This window comes from Condylostylus longicornis, unplaced genomic scaffold (genome assembly GCF_029603195.1).
Source record: "Condylostylus longicornis isolate FDR11 unplaced genomic scaffold, ASM2960319v2 ptg000049l, whole genome shotgun sequence".
In the NCBI taxonomy this organism is placed as follows: domain Eukaryota; kingdom Metazoa; phylum Arthropoda; class Insecta; order Diptera; family Dolichopodidae; genus Condylostylus; species Condylostylus longicornis.
In genome coordinates this window covers 6,722,462-6,735,450 of record NW_026578018.1, presented here as the reverse complement: position 1 = coordinate 6,735,450, position 12,989 = coordinate 6,722,462, and the positions used below count along the sequence as shown (strand labels likewise).

Sequence of the window (12,989 nt, the reverse complement as noted above, 5' to 3'; positions counted from 1 at the left end):
TATTTATATGGTATCGTAAAATAAACCTGAATAAACAAAATGAAGGCTGAAAATGAGTAGTTAATATTACCGGTATACCTCATTTTTTAATATTTTGTATAGTGTGGCAGCATTACTCTATAGGGTGTGTTATATAATTTAATTTTATATTTGTACGTGTATAATTTTAAGTCTGATAAAAATAATAATATTTATAAAAGTTTGAGTAGGTAATAAAACAAAAAACAAAAGATAACTTTTGTAGCAACTTTTAAATAAAATGTTTTTTCTTGTGTTTTTTTTTTGTTTGTTGTTTTTTGGAAAAAACTATCCTATACTTTTAAAACTTTTTCAAATTTAGTTTTGTTTTTTTCTCTCTCTTTTTTTTTTAAATGTATAAATGAATTAAGACAAAAAACAAAAGTAAATTTTACAAAAGGAAAATTGAATTATTAAAATTTATAAAAAGATATACAAAGTTTCTTGTACAAAATTTATGTATGCATATATATAAAATACAGTGAACCTTCGAATAATGTAACGATGTCAGATATGGAAATTATTTTGAAAATTAAATTTCAAATTCTTATAATTTTTATGTAAAATATCAATTAGAATAAATTGATATTAGCCATTACCTTCAATACATGAATGTTAAAAATGAGATGGTCCTTCCATTAATTCTGGCTTTTTCAAAAGCATTCATTATCAATATGTAATGGAGATTGTCAATTCTAAATTAAGAATAAAAATAAGTATTTTGAAATGCTAGTTTGAAATGCTAGCATTTCATTTAACTGAATAAATTACTTATTTTGCTTACATCTACTCAAGTTTACATACCATTATTTATGAGTAGTCTACTAAGACAAAAAAGTGCTCCCGCTAAATAAATACAGTGTATTTTTGAGCCAACAGATGGCTTTTACATTTTATTGGTATTAAGAAATTTGAATTATACGAGTATAACCGAATGACTATGGTATTGAATTCAACACACTTTATTATATTTAATTTAGTTTTTGAATTTAATTTTAAATTTAATATACTTCCTATTAATATTAAACGAGAATGTATTGTGTATTTATGTGCATATCAATAAGTTATAATTATATTTATTATTAGAATAAGAAAGATAAAAATAATAATTTATTGTAAATACTTTATAAATTAAATTGCAAAATCAGCTCATTTATATGTTAATATTAATGTACTCTTTCTTTAAGATTTGCATGTTATATAACCTGTTCTTATATATTTTAAGAACATATAAATATAAAAATTATTTAAGAAAATAATTAAAATCTATTGGAATATTGTTAAATTGCAGTTTACAAAGTATAGCTTATAGGTGTGGGGTTTGTTGAGCTGGTATTGTATACATTATTCACTAACAAAAAGTTTAAAATTATTTGCTTATCAAAAACAGGACATAACTGTATGTGTGTATATAAATAATACTCGTAATATTTAAGAAAATTTTATTTAATAAAAAAAAAAGTTTTAAGAGATTGTGAAAGCCAAAATAAATAAGAATTTAAATATTTTACAAATTGCATACTTCTAGGATACAAGTACTTATATTTGCCTTTATCTAGAAAGAATGCATTATTTACAATACAAAAGTGTTGTAATTGAATTAAATGAAGAATTTGTAACGTTCAAGGACTCACAATGTTATTTTTGCTGGTATGTTTGTGTTTGTCTTAATTTCGGCTAAATTGTAAGATGTTTAATTTCGAATTAATAACTAATGTAAATTTCTTCATACAGCTGCAAAACAAATTTTCTCATACAGCTGTTTCGTCTCGAACTGCACTCAAACCAGTGATCCTTCTAGGTTGGTGCCTTCAAGCTTTCTATTTAGGTGTACAGTCAGAACTAATAAACATATTTTCCTCGAAGATATGTTACAAGGAGAATAAATGTAATAGTAATGGTTATTGGTTTTCTGGTACATCAAAATTCCCGGACATGGTTATATATTATGAAAGTAGAACACTATTCCTACTTAATCCAATACTTAATTAAAAGTATTAGTTTAACATTATGTAACCACATTACATAACGTTTATATGTAAATCGCATTACCATCAAATATGACCTACATAATATGTATATATTGCAATGTTTATACATTAATTTTAAGTATCTAATTAAATTTTAATAATTATTTTTAATCAATTTATTTTTTGAACAATTTAAAAAAAAAAATGAAAAAAAAAGTCATGGCCGAGTTTCATCTTGTCACATTAAATGAAAATTGTGTAAGTTTACCACAAAAATAATTTTTATTTAAATTATTTTTCTCATTAATAATTAATAATTTTTTTCCAATATTAACAAAATAATTTGTCTATTTTATTAATTAATGCAAATATTGAAATGAAAATAAAAGACCACAACGCAAATTAATTGTAAAATACAAAAAAAAACTGATTAATTTTTAACAAAATTCTTAATTTAAAACTTTTTTAATGGATAAGAAGCAAAAACGTTTCAATCGGTCTAAACCAAATGAATTATACCATGCCCCTTGACAATTTAAGCATAAAAACCTGTTTTCCAAATACTTTGAATTAGCTTTCATGCTTGTATAACAGATACTCGAACCTGTCAAATTATTCCATAAAAACTTCTACAATATGTGTGATTTACAATTGGATCCATTTGTAGATTAGACTCTGCCTGATCAATGTCTGATCTACAATTGGACCAATGTCTGCTTTATTTATTTGTGAGTTACTGTGCGATCGGACGGATGGACATGTTTAAATCAAAGCAAAATTTAAACTGAGCAAGCGTATATATACATGTCCGTACCGCAGACGACTCCTTCAAGTGTTTACAAACTCCTTTATCCGTTGACATAATTACGAGCACAGAACTGTCTTTAGTTGGAAATTTTTTTTCAAACAAGAAAGAAAATTGTTGGCATTAAATAATTTGCTTTGAATTTCATAAATTCCTTGAGTTTATTTTAATATGTAATATCAGTATTGGCAGTTTAAGGGCCATTTTATAAGTTAACGATTCAGAACATTAATTGAAATTGTAAAAACTTTACTTGAATAATTTCCTAATATTCTAATGACATAAATTATTATTGTTAGTGATACTTAATCTAAATTAGGATCAGAGGCGGATCAATTATTTCTATATAAAATCTAAGCTATCTATTCTTGCTTGTTCTTCGTTTTTATTGAATGTTATTCTTTTGTTAATTTTTTATTATACGTAGCACCAGATCAACATTATCTGCAAAGAAATAAACCATATATGTTTATTGCATATTGTTCATTGCTTTGAAAGCAGAGGGTACATTTTTTGAAAATCACGTAGGGCGCCGAACATGTCAGAACTGTGCCTGATCATACGAATTTAAAAGTATGAAGGACAATAATTGTTAAATATTGAAAACATTTAAAAAGAAACTTTAATAGAAAACTAATATTAATATGTTATTAAAAAAAATTACATTCTCACCTCGTTTTTGTTGTGAATTTATTGAAGATATATCAGATGAAATGGCAATATCCAAAATAGCAAAACATATCCAAATAAATGTTATCATCATAGATAATGAATTAATATTATTATTATTATAATATTTATAATTATTATAATTATATTTTAATTTAAATAAATTCTTTTTTTCAAAATTATTATAATTTTTAATTATATTATCATTATTATTATTTTTAATTTTTTTAATTTTTTTGTTTATATAATTTTTATTATTTTTTAATATAAATAAATAATTTTTTTCATTTATAATTTTATCATTTTTTTTTTCATTAATATTTATAAATAATTTTTTATTAAAAATACATAATAATAAATTTTTTTTCATAAATTTTATATTATCAATATAATAATGAAAATTAATATTATTAATAAATTTTTTTAATATATTTAAAAATTTTATTATAATTATTTTATAATTTATATTTATATAATTATTATTATTATAATTTAATATAATAATATTATTATAAATTATTAAATTTTTAAATTTTTTTATTTTATCAATTATTATTAATTTTATTATATGATTAAATTTATATAATATTTTTATTATTATTATTATTATTAATATTGATAATAATAATAATAATAATATAAATAATAATTTATATGATAATAAATTATTATAATCTTTATTTATATTAAATATTGAAAATAATTTTATTTTAATAAATATTATAAATGTTAATAATAATGTTATAAAATATAATTTTATATTCATTTTATTATTTATAATAAAATTTATAAAATTAATAAAGATTTTTTTAATTAAATATAATGATTTTATTAAATTAATAATTAAAAATGATAATTTATTAATTAAAAAACAATTAAAATATATTAATATAAATATTATAAATGAAATTATTATATTTACTTTGATTATTATTATTAATGATGATAGAAATGATGCTGTTATTAATAATAATAATAAGAAAATTGATGATATTATAAATAATGATGATAGCAATTTATTAATCGGCAATAAATTTTTATTATTATTAGTAGTATTACTAGTTGTGGTAGTAGTAGTAGTAGTAGTAGTAGTAGTAATAGTATTAGTAATGAAAGATAATTTTATTAAAAACGATGATAATAATAATGTAAATGATTTTATTATTTTCTTTAATAATACGTTTGTTATTGTTGTTGTTGATTTGATATTATAATATGATGACGTAAATAACAACGATGTTGACGTTGTTAATATTAATTTTGATGATGATAATGACGATGACGACAACGTAGCTGACGACAATACTATTGTGATTGACAACAATAACAATGAAAACAATGAAGAAAACGATGAATATAACAATAGCGATATTAACAATGATAATTTAGATAACAATAATGACGTAATGTCTATTGTTGTTTTATTTATATTATTATTTATATTAAATATATTAATATAAAAATTATTTAATAAATAAAATAAATGATGCAATAATAATATAGCAGTAGCATTAAAAGTTTTAAATATAATCATATTTTATTTAAAAAATAAAATATTTAAATTGTTTTTTTTTACTTTTTTCCTTTTCATTTATATAATTTTTGTTTTGTTTCATTTAATATTATATTTTTCTATATATTTTTTTTCACCAATTATATAATTTTTTAAAAAATACGAAATATAATTTTTTTTTTTGTTTTTGTATTTTATTAAATTCATAACATTTTAATTAAATTGTAATTGAAATTTTTTATTAAAATTTTATTATTATTAATTTTTAAGAAATTTTTCATAAATTTTATAATTAATATAATATTATTATTATTAAATTTATTTCTATTATTATTACAATATTTTATTAATTGAAATTCCATTTTCTTGTTTTGTTGATAAAATATATAATTTTTTTGAATAACTTTTATAGTATATTTTGTAGTAAATGAAGTTCAAGTATAAAGTTTATATTTATTTATTTATTGTTTTTTTTTTGAAAATATTTCTAAACGTTGTTACTTTTTACGATATACGATTTTAAATTCACGATTTGTAGTATATTTATATATATAATGTATTTTGTTTATTTTTTCTCTTTTCTCGTTTTGTTTTTCTCTCATATATATATATATATATATAGATATATTAGTTATATGTCGCTGGCTGCTTAAGTAGTTGTATAAAATTTAAATTTTATTATTTAGTTTTTAAATACATATATATATATATATGTATGTTTTTAAATACATATAATTAAATATATATATATATATATATATATATATATATATATATATAGATATATAATTAAAAATAATGAAAAAATTTTTACTATTATTATATTGTATATATAATAGTGTATATTGCATATATAATAAAAGATATATATATATATATATATATATATATATATATATATATATATATATATATGTATATATGCTAGAAAAAATTTTTTGATCTTAAAAATGAAAATATATAGTATAACAAAAAAAACATATTAATATATGTAATGTGCGAAAATATTTATAGAAATATGATTAGAATTCCAGTCAATTTACTGAAAAAAAAACTGTAAAAAAAAATAGAGAAAACATAAATAAAATAGTTTTTTTTTTTCATTATTTTCTATACTTTAAATATAAAAAATAAATAAAATGAAATAATCATAGTAACAAACAACAAGAGCAGTAATAGCGGTAACTAATAAAAGCAATAACAACACAAACAACAGTAGCGATATTATAAAGAAAGAGAAAAAGAGAAAACAAAGATGACATCAAAAAAGGGAATATAAGAAGGGAACAAAATGTAATAACACCGAAACAGGAACAAAGCAGCAATATTGAGAAGCAAAATATAGCAAGCAATAACAGTAAGAAATAAATGGAAAAAAAAATTGAAGAGAATAATCAAACTATAAGGATTAAATTAAGGCAAAGAATAAAGTATAAAGTAATGAAGGAGAAAGAAGATATCGCAAAAAAAAAAAAAAGGAAACTTAACGAAACTTCGTTTTTTTTTATCTTTTCTTTTCTTTTCTAAAATTTCTGATTTTTTTTTTCGTATTATTGTTTTTTTGTTTTTTTACAGTTTAACTGGTTTGTTGGTTCAATCACTTAATTTCTATATTTAGAGGCAAAAAAAAGAAGCAGAAAATAAGAAGATGGAAAAAATGAAAATATGAAGATAAATTTAATTATTTTATAAATTATTTAATAAATTTACAATGTTTTTTTTTCTTGATAGAGCAAAAAAAAAATTTCACTATTTTTCTTTTTCGCACATATTTACACTTTGCTCTTTCTATTTTGTTTATACTTGATTTTTTTTTTTACTTCTCTTAAACTTGTATATTTTTATACTCTTATACCCTTTTTATATTTTTATATATAGATATTTTTGCTCTTCATCTTTTATATTTCTTCTTCTTGTACTTTTACTTCTCTTTTTAAATACACTGCAGTGTTTTTCTTTATTTAAGAACCCAATTTTTTTTCTTCGTTTGGTGTTATTTTTATAATTTTATATATTTTTATAAAATATATAAATATATACTTCATATAATGTTCTCATATACATACATACATACTTTTTACTCCTTGTTTTTTTTTCGTTCATCTTTGTTTAATATTAATTATTTATACGTATATAGTATATTTTTAATGAAGGTAAACATATTATTATTTTTGAAAAATATTAAAAAATATAAAAATATAAAATTGTAAAAAAAAAACACGAAATTACTACTACAACTTTGTTATTATATTTTTTTTATTTTTAATTTTAAAAGTCATATTTTTTTTTTTATATTATAAAACATGGTACTTTTTATAATTTTAAATTAAAGGAAATAAGAGAGAAAAGTAGAAGAAACAAAAAAAAACTATTCACAATTTTAACATTTTTTTTTTTAAATAAAAAATAATTTTTATATTTTATTTTTTTTTATTTTTATATTTTTCCTCTCTCTAAATAAAATATTTTCGTTCTTTTATTCTTAACGTTATTTAGAAAAATGTGCGCTATGTCAACAAAACATGAATAGTATTAAAAATATTTTTTTTTATATATTCTTTCTATAATAGACAAGAAATATGTAATATATGTATGTATATATATAATATATATCTTGTAAATAAATATATAAAAATGTATAAAATAGTGTATATATATATATTAAATATTATATGTTGATGTGTAAATATCAGTGTTGTTAAAAAAAGAAAGAACAATAATAAAAATTGTTGAACGAACAGAGAGAAAAATATTAAGAATTGGAACCTTGACACTCAATTCAATACGTACATAAATTTAATAATTGCCAACACATTGGCATCAAATTTGAAATTTGATGAATGACATCAAATTTTGAATGTCGAGTTTTCGTCAGAAACTGATTTCTCAACGGTAGGAAGCGTAAATAAAGTATATTAAGAGAGACATCTGTCGGTCTGTGTTCACATGCGTATCTCAAGTTCAGCTGAAAATTTTTTCTATGTTCACAGATTGATCAACTTTCGGGATATATCACGTCAATTTATTAACTAAATTAACTTGTTTAAAATGAATTAACTTGGAAAGAACTGTTGGAAGAGCATATTCATAAACAATACTTTCGCTAAACTATAAGATAATACACATGAAATTTTTCTTATTTTTATTAGTAGAATTTTGAATAACTATTTAAAAAATTATTTTTTGGAAAATAACATTTTTTTTTGATTTTTTTTGAAGGGGTAATGGAATGTTACAAAAATATTTTTGGAACTAAATAGGATTTCAAAAATTGTTGCCTATTGTCCGTGCTTCGGCGAGTAATGTTAAATTTATGGAAATTACATAGAATGATAAATTAAATTGAACATCTGAATTTTATTATAAAAAATAATTAATTTTTAATTTATCAAAGAATTTTTGACAAAATATTAACAGAATCATTGAGTCAATCACAATTAATTTGAAATGAAATTTAAAATCACTATACTCGTACTTCGGCAGCATTAGCTTGCAATTATAAATTTAGCACCATATTCTATACCTTATAAGATCTTCCAGAAATTTAGTTAATTTTAAGTATAATTATTGAAAATTATATTTAGTTACTAAATGAACGGCATTTTGGTAGCTTCTTTTATTGCAATATGTTAATTAACTCCCATTTCAATGCTGTAAGAAGTAGAAACTTAAAATGTATGTATAGTGTTACTTTTTGAATACTTTTAATATTATCATTTTAAAAACTATACGAAAATAATATCATTATTTTGAAATAATTGAATTTGACGTAATTGAAATCTTCAATATATATGTAATGTGTGCATCAATATTTTACAACACTGATATTTACATCATGTACATACACACATTTAGAATTCCGTTTTTTTTTGTAATAAAAAAAAAAATCGTAAGAGATAACTAAAATAAAAATATATATACGCATGTATATATATATACATATGTATGTGTATATTTATAAATTTATATAGTTATAATGTACCTATATAATAATATAAAGTACAATAATATATGAAATAAAAAAAAGAAGAGAAAAAATTTTGAAATTGCACGATGAAAGTAAAAAAAAAACAAAATTATAACACATTTTATGGTATAGCAGAAATTACATTGAAATAAAATGTATATATACATATGCACTTACACCATATATTTATACATTCATATATACATAAAAAATAAAATAAGAAAATGAAAATGGAAAAAAAGAATATAACAGCTTAAAATTTAGCTCAATTAAAGGCTCCCGGATTGTATACATACTCGCATTTATATTTTTATATATACATACATATTTATACATATTTATATGCGTAGATATTTTTATAAAATTTTACATAATATTGTTATACATTTATAATATAAATATATACGGATATATGTTATACACATTTATTTTATATAATATTATATATTCATAATTATATGTGCATATATATATAGGCTTATATTGATAGTTATACATTACATATATATGTAATACGTAAATGGCATAACAGTCTAAAGTTAATCTTATAAACCTCTTTATTTTTTCACTCTTTATTTATAGAGTCTCTTTTTGTTTTTTTTTTTTTTTTATTTAACAAACAAAAGGAAAATTTACTTTAATATAATTTTATGTATGTGTGTTTGTATAAGCATGTATAATGCGTTTATGCGTTTAAAATATAAGGCAATTACAAATTTGTCTAAAATAAAAGTAATATAGAAAAGTGTTATACTTTTTACAAATGTAAAGAATGTTCTAGACTAAAGTTATATGTAAAATTTGAAATATGCTATCATTTTTGATGTTTTGACGTAAAACAGAGGAATTTAAGAATTTTTTTATTATATCAGTATAGTTGGACATATTACCAGTATATGGTATATGTGTGTATAACGTGTGTATATTATATAAAATAATAACAAAACTTAATTTTACATTTCGCAAATTTGAAATAATTTTGAACAATTTGTTGGGCAACAATTTCCACACTATATTGAGTTTACTAGACGAATGGACAACCTTCACGAAATTGAGCAGTAAATCCCCCAACAAGTCTTATCCACTAAGTATTTCAGCATTTCAATAAGCTACATAATATATACATAGTATATATAAAAAAAATGGTATATCAATAGAAGAGTCCTACAACTTTTTCTTGGGGTTTCTTTTCGGGAGTCAGACTAAAGCTCTGAAGGTGGAAATTTTGTAAATATTGGGGATTTAATAAAGTTCTATATACACTATTGTTTTTTTTTTTGTGAAAAATATGGCCGAAAGGGGTTTGATTCAAAAAATTAAGTAGAATTCCAAATTTATTATACAGAAAAGAATTTCGGGAAATTGTAGTGGCAACACTAGGAATTTTTTGATATAGTTGTATAATAAAATATTTTACAATTGTCTAATTGCCATCAAATTTACGTAACATGTACTCGTCGACTAAAAATTTGTTAAAAATTATTGAAGCAAAATTCCCTTTTCAAATTTTAATTTTCAATTAAATTGAATTGCGTTTTGTGCTGCCAATTAAACGTTGTCAATTTATATGTGATTTATTGTTAATCCGCATATATATACATTTAAATTTATATTCTATAGATTTACATAATTTTATATATATATATATATCATTATTAATTTGTTATGTTAAAATTATTATTGAAAAGTTTATTACAAAACAATGGCGATTGTAATGAAATTTTTGCTTGAAATAAAAAGTCCTTTTGCGTAGTGTTTTTTCCGATATCAAAAGAAAAATTTTTGTTTAAAAAAAAAAATTTTATATAATATTTTAATTAAAGGTAAATAATTTGAGTTATTGTAAAGCATAAAATGTAAAGTATTAGTAAATAAATAAAAAAAAATTCCAAATGACTACCTCTTCGCTTAAACAAAATTCTATTATTCATAAATTTATTAACAACCTTTTAATTTCAGTTTATGATCTACATAAAATTACTGTTTTAAAAATAAATTAAATTTGAAATTAAAATTTAAAAATATTTTATTCATTTTACTTATATTTAAAATTAAATTCAGCCATATTAGATTTTCTTTTTAAAATTTGGATAATTTTAGAGTCTAATGTGTGTGGTTAAAATTTTTTATTGAATATTATTTGAATTTTATTAATTGCATAGCGTGTTTGCCTTATTTTCTAAGCATGTAATTGGAAATTTGCTGATTATTAGTATTATTGTTTAATAATATTGTATAATAATTTTAAAATTCAAGTAGAACAAATATTGTATTAGTATATATGTATGTAAATATTATGGAAGGCTATTTTATATAGATATGTTCGCTCTTAATATTATAATTGATATGATAGTGAAATTGTAATAATTTTTATTAATATACACGGCAAGATCGAAATTTTTTTTATAGCAATAGAGCATTAATATAGTTTAATATATAAAAATATTAAAGTAAATATCAATATTTGAGTATTAAGATATTTTTAATTAATTATTTAATGAAAATTTATTTGATTTCAATCAAATTTTTTTTAACTAAATTTCATTCATAATTAATTTTCATTCATAATTAAATGAAATTATAATATTATTAAAGAACTCTTAAATCAATTATATTTTTCTTATAGAATTCAAATTCAATAGATTTATAAATATCACAAAATTAATTTAATTCTATACTAATATTTAAGATTTAATTTAAAGTTCAATTATTTTAATTTAATACACTTATATATTGTGCTCATGTACACCTAATATTTCTTGTTAATTCACTTTATCACTAATAAAATTCAAAATATTTTTTAATTTTAATAAATATATTTTTATATTTAATTGGTAAATTTTGTATAACAGTTTTAAGAAATGAATTTTGTCGTTTCGAGTAGTTTATTAAACTGATAATAATTTCCGAAGATGTTTTTTAAAATATAGAAATCAAAAGATGAGAAAACACAAGGATTTTAATTAATTTTTAAAAAATTAGCTAAGAAACAAAAAATATATAAAAATATTATTGTTATTTTAACAAATTTCAAAATAAATATTTAAATTAAAATGAAAATCTATAATCTACGATTATTTCTTAATCAAAATATCCTGTAGGTACTTACATAATATACATAGGTTTCTTACATGATATATATATATATAATATATATATATTAAGGATATAGATAATTATATCATCTATCAAAATTTCATTATTAAATTGTAATTTTAATTAAATAATATTTATTTTATTTATAATAAATATTTTACTTTTCTATATTTTAATCTTACATTGTAAAATTCTTACATTGTGAGAAAAATTATAATATGCTATTGTAATTAATAATTTTTTAGTCTATTGCCTAACAAAATAAGATATTCAAATGAAATTTCAATTGATAACAATACTCGAATTATTAATTTTTTTTTTTGCTATAATAATGGTATTTAATAAAATATTTATTAAATATTAAGAAATTAGAATTTCCGAATAAATGTTAATTATTTCATTTCTATAAATGTGTACTACAGAACTCTTAAAAGAAATTTAATAGGAATTTCTAATATAATTCAAAAATAATAAATTTTAGGCCCGATAATACTCATTGTTTAAGTTAGAATTTTAAGAAAAATTTCTCAAATTTTTTCGATTATTTTAATTAAAAGAAAAAGCTACAAAGTTTTGTAGCAGATGCGGTAAAATTGTGATAATTTGGCTTTATAACAAAATATTTAAAAAAATATTACTAGAAAATTAGATTATAATTGTTTTTTCGGAAAATAAACTATTTTGATTATATTTTAAAAATTAAACTGAATTGATCAGAAATGTTTTATTAGTCTTACCCCTACAATTAATTCTATTTCATTTATTTATTTAAATATTATTATTGTTCATTTAATTATTTTAATTCCGAAATATTAAGTATATATCAAAATATATATATAAGCTATTATTATTGAAAATCTATTATAATATCTATAATATTATGTATATTATGTTTCAACTTTTAAAAATTTCATCAAATATTTTACCTTTGAGTTCTCTATTTTATTAAAG

At 19.3% G+C, this 12,989-nt stretch overlaps 1 protein-coding gene across 2 annotated transcripts in view; it reads right to left on the bottom strand.

Moving 5' to 3' along the window:
- LOC129611271 (uncharacterized) overlaps nucleotides 1-12,989 on the bottom strand; it is a 53,597-nt gene that overhangs the window by 33,658 nt on the left and 6,950 nt on the right. Inside the window, exons 1-2 of one of the 2 annotated variants that reach the window (XM_055524327.1) lie at nucleotides 5,039-5,143; nucleotides 3,466-3,628 (exon numbers count right to left, since the gene is read on the bottom strand). In XM_055524327.1, coding sequence (XP_055380302.1) covers nucleotides 3,466-3,628; nucleotides 5,039-5,053 — 178 coding nt within the window. In that variant the 5' untranslated portion in view covers nucleotides 5,054-5,143. Of the gene's footprint in view, nucleotides 1-3,465; nucleotides 3,629-5,038; nucleotides 5,144-12,989 lie in introns of those variants that run through there. The other variant, XM_055524328.1, reaches the window with a different exon arrangement.